Below are 24,978 nucleotides of genomic sequence, written 5' to 3'. Positions count from 1 at the left end.
GGGAGGTGGAAGACGATCCGCAAACATCACTTTTATTTGTCGGTGGGCGTTGAAAGAAAGTGGGGCCGGACGAGTTCTACTGGCCTAGGGGGGCGTCAGGGCCAGCTCCACCGGCGGCGCCAGGTCGTCCTTGCCGCGGGCGCCGGGGAGCTGGGGGCCGGCCTGCGGGGGCCGGGAGTCAGGTTGCTGGGCCCCGGCGTCGTCCCACGCTGGCCCGCGCCGCCCTTTCCCTGTCTCCACCCCCGGGGACGTCCTGCACCCGAACACCCTTCTCTCAGGGGGATTCCGGGGACATCCGCCCGCTGTCCCTGCCGGCCTCGCCTCCACCCCAGGGCTCCCTACCTCTCCTTTGCCAGCCCCACCCTCTGGGGTGCTCTGGGTCTGAGCGGGGACCTGTCCCCCGAATTCCTCCAGCTCCTCCTTCCGCCTGCGGAGACGGGGCAGAGGAGAAAGGGAAGAGAGGGCGAGTGTGGCGAGGGGCCGGGAGAAGCCACAGAGACCTGAAGGCATGAGAGCCCGGGGGGAAGCCAGCCGAGCCAGCGAAGGCCCCGCCCACCCTCTCGAAGCCGCTCTCCTGAGGAGGCAGAGGGGGCGGTGCTGCGGCGGGAACCTCCGGCCCTCCCCCTCCTCTTTTCACTTTCCCCCTTGCCCAGGCCTCCGTTCCCTCTCACCTGCCGTTCTCCGCCGGGGCGGCGCCCTCGACCTCAGGCGGCGAGCGCAGCCGCTGCTCTACCTCCTGCAGCCGGGCCCGCGCCAGCCTCTCTGCGGGTGGGCGGGGCATCAGGGGCGGGGCCGGGAGCTCCCGCCGGCCACTCCGCCCCGCCCCCACCCCGCGTGGAGCCCCACCTTCAGTGAGCAGCTGCTCCAGGCTACCCTGCAGGGCGCTGATCTCCCAGGCCAGTCGCTGCTTCAGCATCTGCGAGGAGAAAGAACAGCTCTGTCCGTCCGTCTGTCCTCTGGGCCCCCTCCTCCTTCGCGCCTCTTGGAAAGTCCTTACCTGAATTCGGGCGTTCTTTCGTTCAGCTATCTATTAATTCAATGTGCAGCTTGTGATATGGCCAGGCGCCGGTGGGGATGCTTTTCCCCTCAATAGCTCCCCATGTTCTCAAACTTCATGTCTTCCCACACTCCCACCCCACCCTCACCCCTATAGTTTTCTCTTCCGCAAATACAACAGGCACAGTTCAGCCTCCAAAGGACATTTACTCAGATGACTTCCTCCCTTCCTTCCTTCCTGTCTGTGTTCAGATATCACCTGCTCAGACAGGACTTCCCAAGTGGCATAACATGATCTATCTACTTATTTTATTTTTTAGACTCTGGGTACAGCTCCCCTCACCCCCAGCCAGCTTGGGGACAGTGAAGACTTGGTCCCTTTGGAATGCTGCCGGACGCATCCAGTGACATTAGTTGAACGAAGGAATGACTTTCCACAGCAAGATGAGCACTCTCATGGTGAGCATGAGGGCAGCACGCTCAGCAATGGCTACTGCAAGAGTCTGGGCCACGGATGCTGGGTGTGGCAGTGGGGGATGGTAAGAAGTGGCTGGGTTTAAGGCAGAAGCTGAAGGACTAAGTTGAGGGGGTGAGAGGAAGGAAGGAGTCAAGGACTACCTTACAGCATTGGGCCTGAGCAGTAGGTGGACCCTGGGTAGGCTGGCAGAGACACTGAAGCCAGGAGAGGAGTGGCTTTGGCTGGTAACAATGATAAGGGCTCACATGGAATTCCCAGAGGTCCTTGTGCTGGCCTATCAAATCCTCCAGCTGTTCTTCCACAGGCAACCTAGGGACCAACATCCAGGAATGAGAAAACACATGCTAGGACTGACACCCAGCCCAGCCCAGTCCAGCCCAGTTCCTCAGACACAGGCTTTCAGACCTTTGCCTGGTGCTCCCTCTGCTAGGAGCCTTTATCCTCCAAGCCTTGGTTCTCACAGCTCCCCTTCCGACAAACTCTCCCTCGTGCAAGCCCTACGCCCATTCCCCACACCATGCCACTCCAGGCCCTAGACACAGGGTTACCCCAGCTTCCTCTGTTTCTGACTCTCTGTGATCTGAGAGTTATGGATAGAAATTTGTTCCGCGCACTCCGACAACACGTACTTCCTGGGAAAGGAAAGAAACCTTCAGTTATACTCTCTGAATGAGTCACCACTCCTTCCAGCAGGAGTGGGGCTGGGGAGTCTGTTCATTATCTTCATCATTCTCCTTTCATCTCTTGATCAAATGTGAACCTTTATAGGCCTCTATGGAGACTGTCACCCTGTCCATTCTGTCTCTGATCAAACCATGCCTTCCCAAGAAACCTTTGTGAAGGGTATAGTAGTTTAGTTTCATAAATTGAGGTCTTAGCTTGAAGCCTGGATCTGCTATTTCACTGTGATCCTGAACAAGTAACTTAACCTCTCTGGGTCTTAGTTTCCTCATATGTAATATAGTGGTACTGTCTATGTGAAGACTGGTTGATAAATGAACATAAACTGCTCATCAGATAGTGGGACATGTGGTGTGGTTAAGCATATATACTTTATCATCAAGTTTTCCCACATTATTAAAATCATGATACACCACAGTGTGAGACCTCTGGTCACAAGAATGTGTTATGTAAACTATCAAAGGATGGAGAGATGGATGGATAGGTGGCTGGATGAACAGTTAATTGGATGGGTGACTGGTAGGCGGAGAGATGATGTCTCATTAGAGAAATGACAAGTGAAGGGATGATGAGTGGATGGAGAAATAAAGGAGGGATTGTCAGAAGGAGGAATAGATGTCTGAATGGATGGTGGGGTGAAGAACAATTAGATGAATGGATGACTATAAAGGTGGAAAGAAGATGAATGAATGACTGGATGGATGAAAGATGATTAGATGGAAGGTTGGAGAGATAATGGCTGTCTGTCTGGCTGGATAAAGAGGCGGATAGTTGGATAGATGTATGGATGGATGAATGGGAGAACAGGTGGATGGGAAGGTAGATGGATAGGCGGGTAAATGAGTGGCTGGCGGCATAAATGAGCAGACAGATAAACAAATGAGTATATGGCAGAAGAGCTGGATAACCAGCAGAGGAAGCCTTAGAATAATACCAATGGATGAAATTTATTTGATAAAGAAACTAGCAATGAATGATTAAATGAGTGCGTTCGTCTTAACATCACCACTGAGTATCAGAGATGAGCAGGGGGAGTCTCTTGTCCAACTACTTGATTTTATAGAAAAGGTTTATTTTCCCAAGATTTATTTTCCCTTGCTCGTGCCCCCTCCTCCTTCAGGCTGGGGAATAAGACAGGGAAGAGTCAGGCAAGACTTCTTACTTCTGGGATTCACGTTCCGTCCTTTGGCAGTGCAGCTGGAGGGTCCTCAGTGCCTCTGTGGGGAGAGAAACCCAGGGACTTTGTGAGAGTCAGGGTTGTGTAGAAGAAATGGGCCCCACATCACACTGGGCATTGGAGGGAGGACTTTAGTGTTCATGCCAAGTCAGGTGGCAGCTGACTTGGAGAGATGTGAGCAGAGAGAGAAGCACCCTGACTCAGGTTTCCGGGGGATCTCTCTGGCTGCTCTGGGAACTTCAGGCTTTTGTGGGCTGATGGGGCAGAATAACGAGGATGAAGCAGCTGGTAAATACCTTGCTTTTTGCTCAAAATCTCCTCTAGGTGCACTTTCTCTTCATTCACTGGAAAAGACAGTGACAGTCTGAGTCTCCAAGGGCCACCTCCTATGCCCCCGCTGCAACTTCATGCAAAGGGAAGGCCGAAGTCACACAGAAGGTATGTATGGTACAGCCTTAGGGGAGGTGAGGCATTTTCTCACCAACCCTGCACCCATCACCCGCTGGGGGCCACCCCGGTCCAGCTTCTCCCCCTTGGGGCTCACAGGCCTTGTAAGTGCTGGGGGAGAGAAGGATGGCAGGGCTCCCTTGTGCAGAATGCTTGTGCAGGGTTCCCAGGTGGAGGGAACAGCCTGTGCAAAGGCCCTGAGGTGTGCACAGGAACACCAGCACTAGTCGTGAGATCTCTGGTCCCACTTACAGGAGTCCAGTTCCCTATGCAGGGCCTCCCAGAGAGCTTGGGCTTCTCCCAGTTCCTCGCTGGATTTCTTCTTTGCTGGGCCAAAGGGGAGAAGACATGGTATTAATGCAGCCCCAAGCCTTGCTATTCTCTCACAGCCCATGACCCTGCACGCTCATCTTCAGACAACCTGGAGGGGCCTGGATCTGACAGAAGAGGAAGTGGAGGAATTCAGAGCCCAGGTTCTTCTCGGCCAGCTGGCCAGCATAGGTCCTGGAGTTTACCTTGCTGAAGCTCATTAATCCGGTTGATCAGGTCTTCGATCTGTGGCTCCAGGCTTCCCTCTGCAGAAGGAAGGAAAGATTGAGCCAGAGAAGGCAGACCCCAGGCTGCCCAGGGCAGAAGGAGGCGATGGGTGTTGGCACTGTGTCTCTGCTGTTCTTAATCAGCATTTATTGAGTGCCTGCTATGTGCCAGGCTCTGTAAGAAACCCTTGCAGGGCTTTGCCTTCTAGGTAGGAGAGACAGACACTGAACAAAGATACATGAGGCCAATGCTGGTGGCAGTAACTGCTGTGCATGGAAATAAAGTGAAGCAAGGGGTTGAAGAGTGAAAGGGTAGAAGGTGTTTTGAGATATGGAAAGGCCCCAAATGAAGTGAGGCAACGGGGCCTTGCAGTTCTGTGGGGTGGGGAGTGTGGAGGAAGAACCATGCCAGGCAGAGGGACGATGATGCAAAAGCCCCTGCAGTGGGAGTGAGTAGGGCACATGCCCAGAGTACCTGTGAAGGAGATGGCATGGCTGGTGAGTCCAGTGAGTACGTGGAAAGTAGCAGGAGGCAAGGCAGGGGGATGGAGGAGGGGGTGGCAGATCGCTCAGGGCCTCCTGGGACATGCTAGGGGTTTTGAGATGTAATTCTGGAGGTGGTGGGAGACAGCGGAGACCTCCTGTCTGCCCCACCCTATTAAAAGCCTGGCAGGGTGGTTGTCTCTTCTGTCCATCTGGACTCTGGTGTTGACCTCATTTGAGATATAGGGAAAATGCCACTTCCATTTTGTGTGTGACAGCTATCAAATTCTCCAGTGACAGGGAGATCACTGTCTCTTGTGGGAGTCACCTCTAACTTCCCATAGTCTGAATTTCAGAGCTCTGTATGGAGAAGACTTCCTCCCCGTGCCTCTCCGGCTTCAAGGCTGGCAGCACAGCGTTGAGGCAAAAATACGCCCAACCCTTCCTGGGTCTCACTCCCAACCCTTAAGACAACTGGAGTTAAGTTTCAAGTTCTGGATTTTCAGAGGTCACCAACTCCATCCAACTCTGACTTCCAGGAGACTGGGTGCTCTTTAAGGTGTAGATTATGACACAAATCCTGGGGTCTTTGTTTTACTGAAGATGGTCCTGGTCACTCTGCATTTTCAATCCTGCAACTTCTCTACCTAATTTTAGCCTAGGCAGCAGCTCCAATGTGCTTTTGCAAGCAGGCACAGAGTTGGGGAAAGGGGAGGTTTCCATTTACTTGGAACAGACCAGCGCACTGTAATATTTTAAGCAGCTGATGGGCTGGGGAGAATCCAACCTCAAACCCAGCCAGCACTCTGACCCAGCCCTGAAGTGGGTACTGGATGCAGACTGGCTCTCAGTCTCCCTGCAACAAACAAAGCAAGGTGCAAAGTTTTTCTATTTGAATATAAAAAAGGAGGACAAAGGATATACACCCAAGAATGTATTTTTTTAAATTCCTGGAAAAATAACTAAGAATTTAAAAACAGTTGCTGCTATCCTGTGGGTCAGGGAAATGGATGGCTGGTGTGTGTCTGTGTGTCTGTGTGTGCATAGGTGTGTGTGTGGGGTAGGGTTTTTCCATCCCCTTATACTTCTTGAATTTTGAAACTGTAGTTTTGGTTCAAAGAATTAAATTGTGTAAGAGGGAGAAAGTGCAATGGGATAACTTCCCAAGGTTGTGAGTTGAGGAGGCTGGGTTTCAACCACATCTTCCTGACTCAAAACCCCAGGCTGAGCTTCAGATACAAGGAGACACATGACCTTTCTGCAGCTTTTTCACCATTTCCAGCAAATCTTCAGTCTTCTTTGAAGACTTGGTCTGACCTGTAAAGATGAAAACCAGAATTACAGCATCCGGCAAGAGTGAGAGGGGACCGAGGAAAGGTTCAAGCTTCTCTAAGAAGGAAGAAGATAGCCTCGGTGGGTTCTGAGGACACCCCTGGGCTGAACCAGGGATAAGCTGCGGGCAGCGTTCCAGCCAGAGCAGGGTTCCTGCAGGACCTCTGTCTTTTGTCCCTAAGGTTGATGGTGTGTGCTGGATGAATCAAGACCTCTAATGGTCAGCTTCTCCCTGAGATGTCAAAGAACAGCACAGACATCCCCTTAATGGAATTCAGGGGTAAGAGACAGGGATGCACTTCTGCTGCTGCTGTGGTTCAAGATCAGTATGAAGTTTTAATCAATGCAACAGGGCAGAATGATTTCATATGAGTTTCTTTAAAAATCACAATTGGCCACAATCTGCACATTCTTAAAGAACTGATGGGTCTCAGAAATGGTTTACAAATGGCTGCTTAAAAAAAAAACAAAAACTGGCTATTATGAGCCTCCTAACTGAAGAACGCGGCACTGCCTATCAGTCAGGTTTCCATATCTAAGTCCCAATTCAGAGGAAACATAAGGGACAAAAAAAAAAAACAACATGTTAAATGACACCAAGAGGATGAAAACAGCATCATCCAGACTCTGGGAAACTCCATTAGACAATTTGGTCTCTTCAACAAATAAACTGCAAAGAAGGAAAAGAGGGAGAGTGGAACTGTATAGATTAAAAGAGATTGGAGACATACAGCAATCAATTGTAGTGAACAGACCTTATTTGGATCCTGATTCAAATACAATTTTGCCATGCATCTGTCTATAATTTTTAACATGAGCCTGTGTTATTTATAAAATCATAACAACAAAAACACAAGAAAAATACCAAGGTCTTAAACTCTTGAAATCAAGGATAAAGGCCAGTTCCCAGTGACCCACTACACTCCAAGGAAAATTGGGCACAGAAGATGAAAGGCAGCTCACAGAACATATATGACAGCCAAAAAGTGAATGTTTACCCGCAGTAGCATACAGTGAAAAGTCCCTCCCCCGAGTCCCTAAGTTCCTCAATTCCCCTCGGCAAGGCTTCTAGTGTTACTGCTCTTTGTGTGTATTTGGAGACCATTCAATTCACATAGATACATAGGCCCCCTCTTCCTATGTAAGTGGTGTCATGTCCTAAGTGGCATTTCACAGCTTGTATTTTTCATTTGACAATGTAGACTGATGATCTTCTTAAGCAGTCCCCTACTGATGGGTGATATTCTTTTGCTGTTACAAACAATGCCACAGTGACCATCTGGGTTAGTTTTCTCAGGCTGCCATAACAAAACACCATAAACTGGGTCTTTCTTATATTTGTGTCTGTGCCTCACCTTAAATTCTATCTTTGCATGTCCAAATTTCCCTCTTAAGGACATCAGTCATTATATTAGGGCTACCTTTATTCAGCGTGACCTAATCTTAATGAGTTATATCTAGACACTCTTTTCCCAAATAAAGTCACATTTTGAGGTTCTGGTGGACACAAATCGTGTGGGGAACACAAGTCAATCCAGTGCAATATCGTTATACATTCTTCCTTGTGCATGTATGGGAATGTATTACTGGATGAACTCCTAGAAAGCTACTTGTTGGATCAAAGGGCACATATAGTATTAAAGCTGACTGGTACTATGATATTGCCCTCCACATGGAAGCCCACAAGACTCCTTCCTCATACTCTTACCAATATGTTTTCAACCTTTGTCATTTTTGCCAGCCTCATAGACAAACATAGTATTTCATTTCGAACTTTCTGATAGTATGTATCAAAAATGTACTCAACTCCTCTGGATCAGAAATTCCACCTCTAGGCATCTATATTAAGGAAATAATTAAAGACAGTGGGCAAGATGTTCATCCTTTCATTGTTTGTAATCTTACAGGACAGAAGCAACCTAAAGATACTTTAGTTGATTACCACATTCATAGGATAAAATTCTTTGCAGCCATTAAAACTCATGTTGTAAATAGAGTTCTTAACCTGAGCTTATTAAATTTTGTTGAAATGTCTGGTGGTATGTGCATTTTCTTTACATCTTTTTGTCTTGCCTGAATCTTTTACAAATTAGTATGTATTAATTGAATTTTGCATTTTAATTTTTAAATTACTTAATAAACAAATGTAGAACATGGAGTAAAAAGTAAGTCTCCCCTCTCCAACAGCCAGCCCCTTATCCAAGTCACTCCCCTTCCCAGAAGTAACCACTGCCAAGTCTGGTGAAGACACTTAGAACTTTTGGTAAAAAGTATCTTACGTATTGCTCTAATTTTCACTTACCCAAGTAACATTCTAAAAACATTCAAACACTACAGAAATAGAGGTTAAAATGAAATTTCCCTTTCTCTCCTTGGTTCTAAATCTCATTGCCTTTCTCTGATATATCAATAATAGGTTGGTATGTCTCCTCTGATGACTTTTAAATTCAATATTTGGAATGAAATAAAGAAAATTAAATCTCCTTTAATAACAAAGGGAGATGTTTCTAGTTACGTGTTTTCTTTTTAATATTATGAAAATTTCCAAATGCACATGAAAAGAGGTATCATGATACACACTGGGTTACTCATTGCCCAGATCTGACAGTCATTAATATCCACCCATATTTACTTCAGCTGTAGTTTTCTTGTGCTGAAGTATTTTCAAGCAAGCCCCAGACTTAATGACATTTCATCCCGAGATACTTCATTAACACTCTCAACTACTAGAGAGCATTTTCTTAGATGACTCCAATCCTATAATCACACCGACAAGATAAACAATGATTACTAATCATTGGATCATTCATATCATCAAATACCCACAACAAATGTAGTCTCCCCAACTGTCTCCATGTGTCTTTTACAGCTGGCTTTTGCAACCATTTCTGCGAAAGCTCCACCTGCGTTTTTCCTGTTCACTGCATTTCTAGTCTTTATGCAGTAAGATCATGAGTGACTAGTAAATCTTTTAACTAGTCCAACTAACATGTTGACAAAATTTTTTAAAAAATCAATGTTACAAAACAAAAGTCTATAGAGTATGAGCTCCTTTGAAATACTTTATTTTGAAATAATTTCAGATGTACATAAACGTTGTAGAAATAGGCCACAGTGCTCCTATCTGCCCTTTTATCAGATTTCCCATTTGTGAGCGTTTCTGTACATAAATTGCAGGCAGGCATCATGACCCATTATTTCTTAATATTTCAATGTATATTTGCTATTTACAAAGGGACTCTACCAAGTAACCACAGTATAACCATCAAAACTGAGGTGCTCATACTGACCAATATTAATGTATGATCCTCAGATGCCATTCAACAATTACCCCCTTATATTTTAAAGTTATCTAGTACTACTTACATTTTCCTTAAAAGAAAATTACAAAAGTGCCTCCACTTCTGCACAGCCCCCCAAATCCAAGTCCCTTGATCAGAGAGTCATCAGTTACGCCTTTAGCCTTCAGACATTTTTCTATGCAACACACACAGGGCTATAGCTGAACTGCCCCTTTTTTCTTTTCTTTTTTTTTTTTTTTCCAGCCCCAACTTGCTTTTCTCTCATAAGAATGATTTCTTTTGAAGTACACTCAGGGTCAATGAACCATGATCTTATCCTTTTAAAGTTAATTTTGACTCATTAAATTAAAGTGGAATTTAATTATTTTTTTCTGCCTCTTAAGAAAAAAAGTCCACTACTCAGGCATTCCACAATGCATGGATATATATAAATTTACCCATTCCCGTGACTGCTCCTGTGTTTTGCTTCCATCAACAGTGTTCTAATGACACTTCCTGATCCACACATCGTGTATTCTATATGATTAAAGATATGAAATAGAATTTTAGATGCTAAAAATACTCTGCCAAACTGCCTCTAGCAAAGCCTTTACTGGTCAGTTCTGCCACTGAGGCAAGAGAAGTCCTGTTCTGCCAGTGATCAATACCAAATATCCCTCCCTCTGTAAAGCCAATTTTGATGGGTTAGAAATGGTAACTTAATATGCTTTGCTTTTCAATTTTCTCCATTGCTAGTGAAGTTAATCATAACTTCCCTTTTAATTGGAAAGCTTGATAATAGCTTTTTGTTTTGTTTTAGCAGTGGCACCTGTAATAAGTGCTTAATAAGGGAGGCCTATTGGCATCAGTCCTATTTCTTGTTGAAAAGTTTGCATTTAACATGAAGGTATCATCTAAGAGAGCTCACGGTGTTGTTATTTCATTATTCCTACAACAACAAAAAAAGGAAAAGAAAATAACTGAACACCTACTATATGCCAAGCAGGCATTGTTTTAGGTGCAATAAACAGTCTGTTCTCATGAAGCTCACATCCTAGGACAACAAATAAGTACATAATCATAATTATTTTTGCCACCTGCATAGATAGGTCTGAAAAGAAGGAATTCAATGTGTTTATTAATAAGGTGGTTTAAAGAGTGTGTAGGAAGAGGGGGTCAAAGATAGATGAAAGGAGGGCAAAGAGTGGACAATTGTTGAAACAAGAGTGATGGGTACATGGGCATTCATCATGCTATTTCCTATGCTTTGGTACATTTTGAAAATTTCTATAATAAAAAAATTGCTAGTGGCATAGCAGTGGATCATTGTCATGGGAGATTTTCCTCTTTCGGCTGGACTGCAATTTCCAACTGTCTCTAGGACAAGTTTGCTTTTCCTCTCACTCAGGTGTGGGAGTGTCATTGTCAACAAAACGCCCTGGAGGAAAAACAGCTGTCTGTAGGAGTGGCCATTCATGATTAAGATTTAAGAGTCCATGCAAAGTGTGATATGGGCTGGGTGTGGAATGATGATATTGAGGAATTACTGGTAATTTTCTTAGAATGTGGCAGCAGCCAAGGGGTTTTGTGAGAACATCCACCCCTTTTTTGTTTGAAGAGATGCATATGGAACTATTTAGTCTATTGTTTACTTTCAAATACATAAGCAATATAGCCAATAAAGCTGACGACAGTTAATCTAGATGATGTGAATATACATATCATTTATCTCCACTTTGCTGAACAGCAATTTTTTTTTAAATAAAAGGCTTACAATTTTGCCTTTTACTTATTATTATTACTTTGGTACTGCTACCAATATTTCATTACTGTAAGGGGACGAAAGCTCCCTCCCTTCTGCCCTGGCCAGGAGAGGCCCGGAGGCCTTCACTACCTTCAGCCTCCGACGCGACCTCCGGTGGCTCCACTTCCAGAGGCTCCAACCTCCCCGCCATTTTCCTGCGCGAAGCAGACACGCATGCGCCTTGAGATGATTGGTTTAAACGGGAGTCGGGCAATGCTGGGCAGTGCGCATGCGTCCGGTGTGAGGCACAAAGACAGTTTCAGCTCCCGGAAGCAGGCCGCCAGGAGCCCGGAGCGACAGTTACCGCGCATGCGTACACATAAGGCCCGCAGGTCCGGGTGAGAGAAAATAAGGTCAAGGTTAGGGTCTTGGTCGTCGGGCAGTGAGTGTTGTACCCACATGGAAATTGCAGGGAGGTCTCTATCCCTCTCCAGGTTGCTTGTGCTGTGCAGGTAGTGAAAATCTGGGACAAATGTGCATGCACCGTGCGGCGGTACATAGGAGTTCGAGTCCCTTTTCGGTCACAAATCCTCACTGAACAGTCTATGAGAGGTTAGTTATCTCCATTTCATTAATGAGAATGAGCCTTAGAAGCCAAGTGCACCTCCTGTGTAAAGATTCTGGACCTCAGCCACCATGTGACATCAGGTCCTTTGCCCCGGGTTACACAGACAGGAGGACGCTGGAGGACACTGTCTCATTACTTTAGCAGCAGCCAACACACGTGGGGTCATTTTTGCCTGGGTAAAAATAAAGTACATGAAGGGCAAAGGATGTTCTTGTAAGGATTGGTTTTAGGCCTTTTATGTGCAGTTTCTTCTTTAAAATATCCTTTGGCTGTTTCTCGGCACAGGCTGGTCCTGCATTTCCAATTCCAGAACCCCCGTGGCCACCCAAAGAGACCTTGGCCGGCCTGGGACACTAAGGGCTGAGATTCCCACGGAGGAGGCAGACCCCTGATGCAGGACAGAGTGGGTAGTGCCCAGTATTGGAGGAGACAGTCCCTGACAGAGGCTAGAACATCGTGGAGGAGATTAGGCACAGGGATGGGAAGTGGGAGCCTAAGGATTTCCGCAGAGGGGAAGGGGCCGGGGGTGCTGAGGAAGCAGCCTGCTCCCCTGTGTGCAGTCACTCTGCCACCCATTTCTCATTTGTAGGCAGCTCTGCAGATCGTGCTCCACTGCCCAGGGAGACAGGGACCAGACACAGACCCCACCGCCTCCAACCTCCCACCCCGCCCCATTTCCAGGGTGGAGAGATCAAGTTTAAAGCCAAAGGTGGTTGTTCCCAGCACCGCCCAGTCTGGGAGCTCTGCCTCTCAGGGTCCTGACAATAAGCCATTATGCGAAGCTTGGTCTGCAGAGGCAGCTGGTGCTGCTGGGGGTGTGGAGTACTTGGGTGGGTAACGAATGAACAGCCGATCTTCCTCTTTCTTCACCCAACGCAGGAGTTTGGTCACTACGAGGATGGCTCCTGCCTTGGTCACTAGGGGGCTGAGGCAGGTGTACAGCTCAAATTTGGAGGTCACCTGGGGATACCGAAGGAGACAGAGTTAGCTGGGCCGGAGCTGGCCATGCCCAATGTTGTCCACCCCACCCAAGTCCCACACCTATTTCCTGTTTGGAAGATGCACCTGGCAGCACCTCCTACCTGGTGCTGCCTGGTCACTGGGCTAAAGCAGGTAAGCTGACTTTATTGCATCATGAGTGGGCTGAGGGATCAGCAAGATCTAGTGGCTTCATTTGGGATGCTGGCTGTGTGTGTGTGTGTATGCTCTCTGGACTTCAGTTTGCTCATCTGTGGCTTGAGGATAATAACAACAACAACGTTTAACATTTAATGAGCAATTGTTGTGTAAAGGTCCTGTTCTAAGCAACACACACCTATGTTTTTATCATCTGTAGTCTGGGCATAATATAAAAGTTTATCCAATTTAATCTTCACACAAATCTGAGAGGCTTAACCCTCTGAGAGGCTTAACCCAACCAGGTCACCAACACCTTTCCACACCCCTTTCCCTGCTCTCCCTCCATTCTAGCCACTCTAGCTGTTCCTCAGACATAAGCCGGCTCAGCCCCACCTCATAGCATTTGCACAGTCCTTTCCCTCTGCCATAAGGACTCTTCCTCCAGATACCCACATGACCTACTCCCTCCCCTCCCACTTAGATGTCATCTCCTGATCACCCGATTTAAAATCCTAGGCCCACTATAGCTTTGTTTGGAAATACCATTCTCCACTAAAAGGTACAAGGGCTCCTTGGACAGATGGCTGATTTCTGTGCTGGCACAAAGAAAGTACAACATCAACTTGGAACACCTTGTGCCAGAAGGCAAGAAGTGTTTAAGCAGTGATACAGACATGTCAGAGACATAGGGGCCAGCCTGGCTAAACCACAGCTCCCGCTGACTAAATCAGAGACAATTTGATCACAAAAGAGTTTAGCCCACTGAATTCAAGAAAGATCCATGATATAAAATTCAAAATTAAACAAAACAATAGGAGGGAAAGTTCTCCCATATAGTAGAATCTCAACCAATAAATGTAGAAGGGATGATGGAGTTACAAAAATCACCATCTGGTTAATATCCGAGTAACAACTATTGCAGGCAAGAATAATAAATGGATATTAAAATTAGCGGATGAAAATGTGGTGAAAAAGAAAACACTGACATGATCACCACAAGATATTTACTAATTACAAAGTGTGAAAGACTAACTTGAAAGTTAGAGATCTGGCAGACACCACCTTAACGAAGTGATCAAAAGTTAACATGCACAATAGGACACAGGGACATATGGTCCTCCTGAAAGGAAGCAGAGAAGGCCACAACACCACTTCTGTGATACGCTTGTCAAAAATGAGTGACCCCAATTCAGTCCTGATAAAATATGAGAAAAACCCAAGCGGAGGGACATTCTATAAACTGACTGGCTGGTGCTTTCTAAAAGGGCCCAGGTCATGAAAGACAAAGAAAGATGGAGGAAATGTTCCAGAATAAACCAGATGAGGAAGACACAGTAAGTGTACCTAACATGTGATCCTGGACTGGATTCTGGACCAGTAAATGAACATTTGTGGGACACCTGGTGAAGTCTGAATGAAGTCTGTGGAAAAGATGTTATTGTACTGAAGTTAATTCCCTGACTTTGATAAGTTCCTATGGTTATATCAATATCTGGAGAAACCTGGTGAAGGGCCTATTTATAGTAATTTTTTGTACTATTCTGCAACTCCTTTGTAAGTCTAAAATTGCTTGAAAATGAAAAGCTAAAAAAATTAAAAATTAAAATTCTCAGTCTAGAACAATGCCTGATATACAACCATGTGCAATAAGTGATTTAATAAATGTGCACTAAATGGCAGAATCTAGGGGAAGGTGCCATTTCCAATGGGGTCACCTTGATCAAACTCCCTGAAATAGCTGACCTTTAGAAGACCCATGGGAGGTGGAGAGAAGCCCTGAAGAGACCCCAGGGAAGGATACCCCAGGTGGAAGGCACAGCATTAGACCAAGCCTATTGTGAATGAAGACTGCTGGGGGACTCATGGAATCAAAACTCATCTGGTACCTGCAGGGCGAATGGGAAATCAGCAGGCCCAGTGATGGCTGTTAATGGGGTCTCTTAAAAGTAGAAAACACTGTTAGGTGGCCACTGACAGATGAATGGATAAAAAATATGGTATATGTGTACAAAGGAGTATTAATCAGCCATAAAAAGAAAATTCTTATATTTCCAATCATATGGTTGGAACTTAAGGGCAGGGTGCTAAGTGAAATAGAGAAAGACAAATACTGCATGATCTCACTTGTATGTGGAATTTTAAATACTGAACTCATAGGAAACAGAAAGCAAATTGGTGGTTGCCAGGGAGGGGGGATTGGGTGAGGATAGTCAAAGATCATACACTTGCAGTTATAAGATGAGTAAGTTCTGGGGATGTAATGTACAGTCTGGTGACTGTATTATGACTGTAGTATATACTACATAATATAGTGTATATACATATACTGTATTGTATGCTTTAGAGTTGCTAAGGGAGTAAATCTTAAAAATTCTCAGCACATCAATAACAGAAAAACAACTCTGTGAGATGATGGATGTGTTAACTAACCTTATTGTGGTAATTATTTTGCAGTTTATCTGTATACCAAATCACATTGGGTACCTTAAACTTACACAGTGTTATATGGCAATTACTTCTCGATAGAGCAGGAATAAGAAAAGAATAAAAAAGGTCGAAAACACTGTACTGGTGGCTAATGGGGGAAGAGCCAACAGAATGATGGGACTAAGAGGTTTTAGACACTGTGACTGATGGGTTTCAGAGACACATGTAATGGAATAGTGCTGAAGGCAAAACCACAGCCCAGGCAAAGGTGTGATGTGTCTGAATGAGGATGTTATGGAGAAGGAAAGAAGGCTTGAGGTGGGGAATTATTAACTCCTTCAAAGCCTGACCTAACTCACCCAGGCCAGCAGTGTCTCCTTCTCTGCCACATGGTAAATGAGGCGCAGGGGCCGGGAGGTGTTGTGCAGGCGTGCGTGGAGGCGGTGGTACAGGTCTGACAGGCGCTGCCGCTCCTCCTCTCGGCTGTACGGGGCCTCCAGCTCCGGGCTGCAGTGATGAAGGGAGATGGGCGACCAGGTCACTCTAGGGCTTTCTTGGCTGGCCCACCTCCCCTCAGTCTGGGGAGTTCAATTAAGTTAGTCAGCAGAGCCTCACCCATTAGACTGGAGGACTCCCAGCGGCTTGAGGCCTAATCTCCCCATCAAACTTGGGGATTCCTTGAGTACTGGGGCCCTCTCCTCCATAAAATAGGGTATTCCTTGAGGTTTTTGGCTGAGGCTCCCTCATCAGGCAGAGACCCCATTCTATTCCATCTTCAAGAGCATGGCTGGCTCTCTTTCCAGAGTCATGCCTATTAGTTGCTGAACCTTCCCACCCGGCCAACTGCCCACAGGATTGGGGCCCACCTGGTAAACTGGGGCAGCTGGCGGTGATGGTCGGGGATGTCCAGCGGCTTATAGAGGAAGTGCCGGAGGCCAGGTGCCCCCACGGCCTGCACACTGTAGGCAGAGGCACTGGCTGATGGGGCATTAGAGAAGCTGGCGGCCTCCCTGAGGGCTCGCATGGCACCCAGGGTGTGCATGCCGTCTTCCACCAGGCGCCGGCAGGTGGCCATGTCATGGAAGGCCTCGGGGTCGGTGCCAAGCAGCAGCAGGCAGACAGGCATGGCGTCCAGGCGGGCCACATAGGCGTAGAAGAAACCATCGGGATTGAAGCGAGGCAGGCACACAGGCGCCCACGCCTCACCTGCCGCAAAGGCTGGGGCGCCCACCCAGTCCAGCAGCAACTGCAGGTCGGCTGGGTCCAGCCGGCACTCGGCCAGCACAGTCCGCTCCTGGGCTGCCGTCACCAGTCGACCGCCAACCGCCAGCACCGAGAGGGCCAGGCCAGGCGCCGTGCAGCGTCGGAGAAGCGCACCCAGCGCATCCCGCAGCGGGCGGGCGAGAGGCACACAGCGCACGGCGCCCAGCAGCAGGGCCCCTGGGTCCCGCTCCACGCTGTCCAGAAGCCGATCCAGGGTGCGCTCCGAGCCGGCCAGCAGGCGGCGGAGGTCGTAGTTCTGCTTGCGCGCGAAGATGCGGGCCACACTCGCGCGGGTCAGCGTGCTCACGATCTGGGCGTGTACCGCTAGCAGCTCCCCCCGCAGCTGGGCTGCTGACTGCGGAGTCCTGGACACGGCCACCAGTAGCAGTGGGCCCTGCTGCAGAAACACCAGCTTGTGGTCCTCTGGGGGAGGGCAGAGAGGGGTCAGGTGGTAGAGATGGGTCAGTGGTGATGGGAGGGGGTCAGGTGGGGCTCTTCTACCCTTCCCTTGGACACACACACTCCTGGTCCAAGCCCACGTGGTCACTCTACGCACTCCGACTAGAGGAAGGACAAGCTGGTGGAGTGTGGACATTTATAAAGATGTGATGGGATGGTCAAGGAATCAGGCACATAGCACAGAGTGAGGAAGATGGAGAAAGGACTAATAGAGCTAGAAAGACACCCAATTCAGCCACACGGCCCCCAAAGTCACGCTCTTGGACAAGGGAGCATCCAGCCAGTTAATCAGATTCCAGTGAGTCAATCACTCAGAACCCAGCAGGGCAAACAACAGACCCCCTTGACAGACGCCTGGCCAGCATCCCCACATACTGATTCACTCCTAAGTAGCTGGACAGTCCCCAGGACAGAGAGACAGACAGACCTACTCCAGACAGACAGACAGACAGACGTATTCCCAGTCACCATCCTCTGATCCACCTCCTGCCCCTTTGCTCACCAGCATAGATGGCACGGATGGCATCTCCTGCACTCTGCACGAAGGACACGAGGGCTGTCATCACACCCATGGTCGTTGACAGGGCCTCCACGCTACCGTAACGCGAGTAGATGGGCTTGCCTGCCTCGCTCAGCACAAACACGTGCTTCCGCTTGCTGCGCCAGTCCTCATCACTGGGGTCCCCGCCCTGGCTCCCTGAGCCACTCTCAGGGCCACCTGGGGGACTATTCTCAGAGGCTGCAGGATCCCAGAGCCCATAGGTGCATGATGGAGCCTCTGACTGGGGCAGCAGGCCAGGTGGCTGGTCCTCGGTATCAGATTCTGAAAGGGAGCCCCTGGGAGGTCACCTGACTGGACTCCCACTAACCCCCTGTGCCTGAAGACCCACCAAATCCTTACTAGCACCCTGATAATTCTTGCCTGATGCTGACATAGACCTCCAGGCAGCTCCTCTACCCCTCAGTGTCCACTAACACTTAGGTTTCAGTGATCCCCCTAAGACCCCAATAATCACATCTTTTGTCATTATTGGGCCCTTTATATCCCTACAGACCAACTGTTCCCCTTTCAATAACTGCCGTTCCCAAGTCTTCAAAGCACCCCATTGCCTCTGAATGATTGTTAATATCTTCATCTTCAATGATCCCCCATTAATATCTCTGACCCCTCATTTATTCTCCTAGTATCTACTCACTCCTTAACAGCCACCATTATATCTACTAACATGTGTATCTTTGAATGCTCCCCTCACTACCCTAACCCCTTATTTATTCTGATTGGTGTCCACTAATCCTAATGACCCCATTCACTCTCCCTGTCACCCATTTGTATTCTTGGTGATGACCAATGATTCTCCCAAAGACTGCCAAGATTAACCATTAACATCCAGATCTTTAGGACTCCCCTAACTCCTATTCATTCCACTGATGGTCACTAACATTCCAATGACCCCCACATCACTAATACCTGGGTCTTCAATAATCTTCAATGATTGCTCTGACTCATAATTTACTTCTACTCCATGTCCACTGCATTTCCAACAATGACCCACATTAACCTCTGCTAACATCCAAGACTTCTAATGACCTCTTCTGACACACCTGAACCCCCTTTACTCTCATTGATATCCACTCCCCTCCCTACAATAACCATCAAAATACATACAAACACATAGGATTTTAATGACCTCTGTTGCCCTTTCTCATCACCATCATTAACATTCACCAATGAAATGCATGACTTCATTGCCCTCTACTGACTATCCTCCCACTTATTTCAATGTCCACTGATCTCAGTGACAACCATTATTATCCACTGGCAACTATGTATCAATAATTTTTCCCTAAAATCCCAATGACCTCACATTCTCTCATTATCTCACTGACATTCACTGACCCCCACTGTCCCTAATTACCTCCTCCCAATACTTGCCAATACTTCCAAAGTTCTCAGTCCCCTCCACCAACTACTTATTTTCAGTGATGTCCATTGATCCTTCCCAATGACCACATTAACATCCACTAATTCCAAAGTGGTCAATGAGCAGTGATTCCCCAATGACTCCCACTGATCCTCCACTCTATAACTTTACACATACATCAAGGTCTTCGAAGATCTTCCTTCTGGTCCTCTGAGTCTCCAAATAATTTCATTGATGTCCACTGTCTCCTGACCAGTGGTAACCGTTAATATCCACTAAGATCTGGTTCCTTAAAGACGCCCTCCAACAACTACCACCAGCTCTTCAATGATGTAAATACTCTGAGTGCCGACTGGCTCCACTGATTCCCTTTCCTACCTCAATGACGTAAAAAATAACGTAGCCCCCAAAGACACTGACTTCTAAATAGTTCCCCTTTGACCTTATTAACTATCTTTTGGTCATTCATTGACCTAAACATCCTAACCCCCCAGTTCCCCTCTCTGACCTCAACTGATCGCTTTCTGATTCCTCAGTGACCTAAATTCATATCAGTTCTCCAGTGAACACCCACCGATTTCCTTTTCATTCCTCAATGATTTAAAAAACTACAAAGTGAGTCCACAATGACTTCCCACTGACCCAGTTATGATCTAAACTATCTCCCTGAGTCCCAAAAGACTCCTCTCTGGTGCCCCAAGGAACTCCCCAAACAATAACATCCTCCAGAGATTCCTTCCAAGACTCTAGTGAGGGGAATGCATACCTGTCTTCTCCAAGCTCCCATCTCCAGGATCGGGAGGGTCCTCGTGAACCCCTCCACCGTCTCTAGCCTCCTTACTGGGGAATCGCGTGTCCTCCAAGTCCTCCGCATCCTCGGGGGCTGGGGCAGCAGTGTCTCCTCCCGCCTCCATCTGCACATCCCTGTGGGGGAGGGGAATGGAGGACGACCCGTAGCAAAAGAAACTTCTTAAAAGCTTTTGTTGAGCCCGGTTCCCTTGCACACACTCCTGGGGTTCATTTCCCCTCGAGTTTCAACGGATGAGACATTCAAACACATGATCACATACTCGCAACCTCCAACACTTTCCGAAAAGGGCGGTTCTATCGGGTCTCAGGAAATAAAGATACACAAACACCTGTTTTAACCAGTATCTCAATTGGCCAGGTACCATTACTTCCCTTAGCCTGCGGGAGCATCACATTTCCGGGTGCGGCAGCTGTCTTGCCACACTTCCGGTTGTGACACCTCCCTAAAGGTACTTCCGGTTGCGGAGCTTTATTCGCTCGCTGAGGCGCACGAACCCTCTCTCCCGCCACCCACTGGTATTACCTCACCGTTGATAGCGCACACCACTCCTGGATCTACGTCGGATCTCTTCGGGAACCCAGAGCCCCGTCTGCAATCCTTCTCACCGCACTGACACGCACGGTTAACAGGCCAGCGGGTCCCACTTCTCATAGGAAAGGCTGCCGGCGTGATGGAGGCGCGCCTCACGGCCAGCCAATCCGGAGTACGGAGGGAGGTACGGCCTCATCTATGGCCCAATCAAGAGAAGCCGGATCCCGTCTGCCGTTCCGCCCCTACTCCGTCCGCGTCGTATCTCCACCAATACTGTGCGTTGGGTTGCTACTATGCCCGCCTATCCCTTGACTGACATCTCTCCGCACCCAATCGAAGGCTCGGGCCTATTCGTCTCTTCACTAGAGAAGGCTCGCGGCTTAAATCACGGTACTCATTCCCGGCCTACTATAGACATGCTCGCCAGAATTGAGGCAACGTCGCCCTCCCTTATCCACCAGGACAGGCAGGGGAATGAGGGTGGAGTGGAGTCCGGACCCAGAGAAAATGCTTAACGGACAGTCACCGCTTCCAATCGGAGTGCCGTGCGCAGGCTGGTCAGCCTGTGGGACTCGGCTGCTTAGGCGAGAGGCGGGCCTCTCAGACGTAGGAAGTATTCCCGGATCTCTGGGTATTCAGCCAGGCGAAGGGCTCGCGGCCTCTGGAAGAAGGAAAGCGCGAGCCGCGTACATGCTCATGGCGCAAAGGGGTGAGTTTGGGAAGGCAATGTGCAGGCGAACCAGGGCCTGCCTTACTTCCGAAGCTAGGGCTCTAGGGACGGACTTGTGCAGATTAGGAGCCCAGGCCTAATTGGGGCGCTCGTGGGTGTGGCTTTTGGAGGCTTCTGAGTCCTCGTTGGTTGAGGAAAATGCCCCTCCGGCCTCTGCGTGCTACCATTGGCTGGGTGAGAGTAGGGCGGGACTCCCGCCGCTGGGACCCGCCTCCTGGCGGGTGTTTAGGAAAAGGAGTGCAGCGGCTGGATCCAATCGTCTTCTCCTGAGTAATAGCAGCCGGTCCCAGCCGACGGTTTTAGTGTGAGGGCGAGAGTGCGTGTGGACGTGCCTGCTACTGCTTGTCTCTGAGTGTCTTTCTCTGTATGTGGGTGTCTCTTTGCGTCTCCATCTCTGTCTCTCTCCCGGTGTCAGTGTCTCTGTATCTCTGTGTGCCCTCGTTCCTTATCCCTTCAGCTCTTTTTACCTCTGTCTTTTTCTCTAGGCCTGTGTCTCTCATTCGTTTAGTTTTCTCTCTTCCAGTATCTCTCTTTATCTGACTCCTCTTTGTCGGTCTCACTTTGCTCTCTCTTGGTCTCTGGCTTTACACCCTTTCCCCCTGGACAGCTGAATGGAGCCCGCCACGGAGCCCGGCGGGGCAAAGCCTCTGACAACCGGCCTTCAGCTCCATCGCCCACAGGATTCCCATTTACACTGAGAACTCTTAGGAGAAGTAGATACTGATCACTCTCTCCTCAGGAGATTGAGGGGGTAAACTCTTCCATCCCTTCACAACAGAAGTTTCCAGAGTTGTGACTCCCTTTCCCTCATTGTGCTGTGGTAAATTCTGTGGTCCTTGTCATGTCAGCAAAATATGCTTTTTCATGAATCTACATACCAGATAAACTAACCAAGGCTTCTCACATCCATGTTCCCACGAAAATACAAGACGCTAAAAAAAGACCTAGCTCTAGCTAAAAGAGTGGACTGAGTTCTGGTGTCCAGGGAATCCCAGTGAAAGGCCCTGGGTTCATAAAAATACTCTTCAATCCTCTTTATACATGATCAAGGCAACTGAAGGGTATTTGAGTTCATTTATATGACAGCTAAGGAGAGTAATTGTGCTTACATTCCAAAGTAGGCTGAGAAATTCCTTGTTTGGGGTGAGTTAATCAGTCTCGAGGTACTTACCCTCTCACCCTCTGCGTGAACACTTAGGTATTGGGCCCCACCCACAAGCCTGGGGAAAAGTTCCTTTCTGAGCACATCTGTCATGAGGTCACTAGAACATTATGTTCCCAGGACTGAACCACCATTTTGAGTACTATTCTTGCCTCCATGCATCTTGAGCTCTGGAACTGACCATTCATAAAGCCCACTAGGAGCTTATCTGTGCCTTTCTGGACACATTATGATGACCCTGGTACTATGGGTTCTTTTCCTTCTAGGCTTCCTGAATGCTGGGAAATTGAACTTCCATATATACAGTATGAATTGCGGGGAGGAGGAACACATAGCTGGGAGAAGAAACAAGGCACCTTGTAGTGTATTTGTGCAGGTGTGTAGTTGGGACTGGCTTCCTCAGTTGCACCTGCAGTGCAGAAACATTTACTGCCTTTATTTCCCTGTTACCTGCCCCTTGTTGCTTCTCTCTTTTCTCTGCCCCCTCCTCTTGTTTCAGGCTCTCTGTTCTGATTTGTATCACTGTTCCCTTTTCCTGCATTTTGATCCCTACCCTGTCATGCTGTTCTCTGCTCTGTCTCTCAATCCTTGCTTTTCACCCTGTTCCTTACCCTTTCTGTCTCTGTCACTCTTCTTGTCTTTGATTCCCCTGATCTTATTTTCTTTCAGTTGGTCTGGGAACAGGTACTAGAAGAAGAGGAATGATGATCTTAGCTACACTGATCGCTTTCTTCAAATCGACTTCCAGTTGAGGGCTGGATGCCTTTCCAGGTAGAATTTTTCAAATGGAACCCTGCTCTGCATTCATCAAGTGTGAAAATTGGACAAGATTAATGCCTGCCTACCCAATGGGACTAATCAGTGATAATGGAACCACAAATTCAGAACCTTTTGCACTCTACTCTGTTTCACTCAGCAGGGGCTACCCCCAGTCCCAAACCCATCATCCTCCCCAAGACAATCAACTTCTTCAAATTCCTCAAATCCTCAAATCTGTTAATTTAATCAAACTCTTAAACACACCCTAAGTCATTCAGCCTCCATAAAACACTCCATGTCTCCAATTCCAAAACTTCCTAAAAGGTGTGGGTATAGCTCAGTGGTAGAGTGCATGCTTAGCATGCATGAGGTCCTGGGTTCAATCCCCATTAACTCCATTAAAAAACCCCCAAAACTCCCCAAACACTATGCCTCCTCGAATCTGGTAACTTCTAAACCTCATCCTCACCAGACTACACAGTGTTTCAGAACTCCTAAACTCTTCAGACCCAAGACAATGTCCAAAACACTTAATTATCCCAAACACCCCAACTTCCACAAATCTGCAACCTTCCAAACACCAACCTTCAAACACACAAAAACCTCAACTCTCCCAAACTCACCAATGTCTCATGCCCATCAACTACCCCAAATCCATGAGCATCCCTGTGGATTTCAACCTCCAAACTGGCACACTGTCTAGACACACCAAGCTTCCCCAACACCCCTCACCATTCCCAATGCCTTCACCATGTTCCCTGCTCTCTTACTGTCTGATCTCATGACTCCTCTGTGTGATCTGTTCTCTTCTTTCCCCCCATTCACTTCCACCTCCCTCTCCACTTGTCTCCATCCCGTGGATACTCACATGCTAATGGCATCAGTGTGAGTGTAGTTTAAGGAGTAGGGTTGTGCCTCATGGATGCTATTGGCAATTGACCCTTTTTCTATGATGGGTCTGTGAGCCTGGCTCCCAGTCTAAGGCAGGGGCAGGGCTTTGGATCATGGGGTAATGGTCAAGTGTGTAGAAAAGGGCATGATACATGGGGAAAGCTTCCTGTGTTGCCTCTGACCTCCTCCGATTTTCCCTTGAATCCCAGTGGCCCAATATCCCTCTTCCTGTTCTCCTGAGGACCTCTGGGGGACTACACTGCACGAGGCAGGAAGCACTGACATTGGGAGTTCAGGAGTCATCATGGCAGACTAGATGAGCTAGTCAAGGCCCAGCCTGCCAAACTATCTCTTCCGAAATACGCCCGGGACATTGAGAGGTCCAGGAGTGCACCTGATCAAATGGATTTAATTCTGAAGTGCGTGATTTCCTGCTGTGGACGAAGAAGGTCTTGGTGAATAGTTATGACCTGGGGTCACAGTCCAAGAGGAGAGCCTTGGAGGGGAACAGGGGTACAGTGCCTGACCTACCTGTGACCTCTAGCCAAATGCCTGCTTGGGCCTGGGCCTCCCCAGGAGTGGGAAGAAGCTGATGGTCTGGCTACAGACTAGTGTGCATCCAGAACTTATGAAGGCACAGTGACTGCTTTCTGACCCATGACTGCCCTCTCATTAAGTTCTTGATTTGATTTGCTCATTTCCTTGCTTGACTTGTGCTCTCCTGTGACTCATGCACACAAGGTCTCCAGGGATCAAGGAGACCTGAGGCCTTTTAGGGAGTCAATAAGCTGCAGTGCAGGCCAGATGAACTAGTTGAGGCCTCACAGACTTTCATGAGAGGAGGCCTGCTTCACTCCGCATCCCCTGACAAGGCATGGACTGGCCTTGGTAATGGCTTGGGCGTGGCCAACCCTGTGGCTTGGGGTGGGAACCATAGATGTTGATCACTAACTAACCCATGGGTGACCTTCCAGTGAGGGCCTGATAGGACTTGTACATTCTTAGGATGGAGATGAGCCGTTAATGTTGCATATCATTGGCCCAGGCTAGGACCTGGGAGCTTCATAACTGGCCTTAAATCTTTGTGTAACCTTCCACAAGGTCTAGCCAGGGCCTTCCTA

General features: G+C 48.1%; 3 protein-coding genes across 29 annotated transcripts in view; 1 reads left to right on the top strand and 2 right to left on the bottom strand.

Moving 5' to 3' along the window:
• Positions 1-15: 15 nt before the first annotated feature.
• SYCE1L (synaptonemal complex central element protein 1 like) lies at positions 16-11,433 on the bottom strand. 7 transcript variants are annotated; one of them, XM_032486800.1, is made up of 12 exons: positions 11,306-11,433; positions 6,053-6,115; positions 4,295-4,354; positions 4,032-4,106; positions 3,629-3,676; positions 3,318-3,372; positions 2,023-2,106; positions 1,615-1,783; positions 847-916; positions 672-762; positions 343-427; positions 16-162 (listed from the first exon to the last, which is right to left on the bottom strand). In XM_032486800.1, the coding sequence occupies exons 1-12, from the start codon at positions 11,364-11,366 to the stop codon at positions 85-87; spliced, it is 939 nt and encodes a 312-aa protein (XP_032342691.1). In that variant the 5' UTR covers positions 11,367-11,433; the 3' UTR covers positions 16-84. The 7 variants fall into 7 exon arrangements, with proteins under 7 accessions (XP_032342691.1, XP_032342686.1, XP_032342689.1 ...); XM_032486795.1 differs by having other exon boundaries at positions 16-427; XM_032486798.1 differs by having other exon boundaries at positions 16-427; positions 1,720-1,783.
• On the bottom strand, positions 9,180-20,448 carry MON1B (MON1 homolog B, secretory trafficking associated). 3 transcript variants are annotated; one of them, XM_032486794.1, is made up of 6 exons: positions 20,312-20,448; positions 19,740-19,897; positions 17,554-17,874; positions 16,196-17,015; positions 15,689-15,836; positions 9,180-12,743 (listed from the first exon to the last, which is right to left on the bottom strand). In XM_032486794.1, exons 2-6 carry the CDS (start codon positions 19,885-19,887, stop codon positions 12,534-12,536), a joined length of 1,647 nt encoding a protein of 548 aa, XP_032342685.1. In that variant the 5' UTR covers positions 19,888-19,897; positions 20,312-20,448; the 3' UTR covers positions 9,180-12,533. The 3 variants fall into 3 exon arrangements, with proteins under 3 accessions (XP_032342685.1, XP_032342683.1, XP_032342684.1); XM_032486792.1 differs by having other exon boundaries at positions 20,307-20,444; XM_032486793.1 differs by lacking the exon at positions 20,312-20,448 and having other exon boundaries at positions 19,740-20,159.
• LOC116665817 overlaps positions 20,390-24,978 on the top strand; it is a 417,325-nt gene continuing 412,736 nt past the window's right edge. For 10 of the 19 annotated variants that reach the window (XR_004322522.1, XR_004322519.1, XM_032486805.1 and 7 more), the window contains exon 1: positions 20,712-21,024. Coding sequence is in view for 11 of the 19 variants with exons in the window: in XM_032486805.1 (XP_032342696.1) it covers positions 20,790-21,024 (235 nt within the window). In the remaining 8 variants the exon portion in view is untranslated. The other 9 variants (XR_004322523.1, XM_032486810.1, XR_004322524.1 and 6 more) reach the window with 7 other exon arrangements.

The sequence above is a fragment of the Camelus ferus genome, chromosome 9, assembly GCF_009834535.1.
Source record: "Camelus ferus isolate YT-003-E chromosome 9, BCGSAC_Cfer_1.0, whole genome shotgun sequence".
Classification (NCBI taxonomy): Eukaryota; Metazoa; Chordata; class Mammalia; order Artiodactyla; family Camelidae; genus Camelus; species Camelus ferus.
The sequence above is the reverse complement of the archived record's forward strand: the minus strand, read 5'-3'. Positions and strand labels throughout refer to the sequence as shown.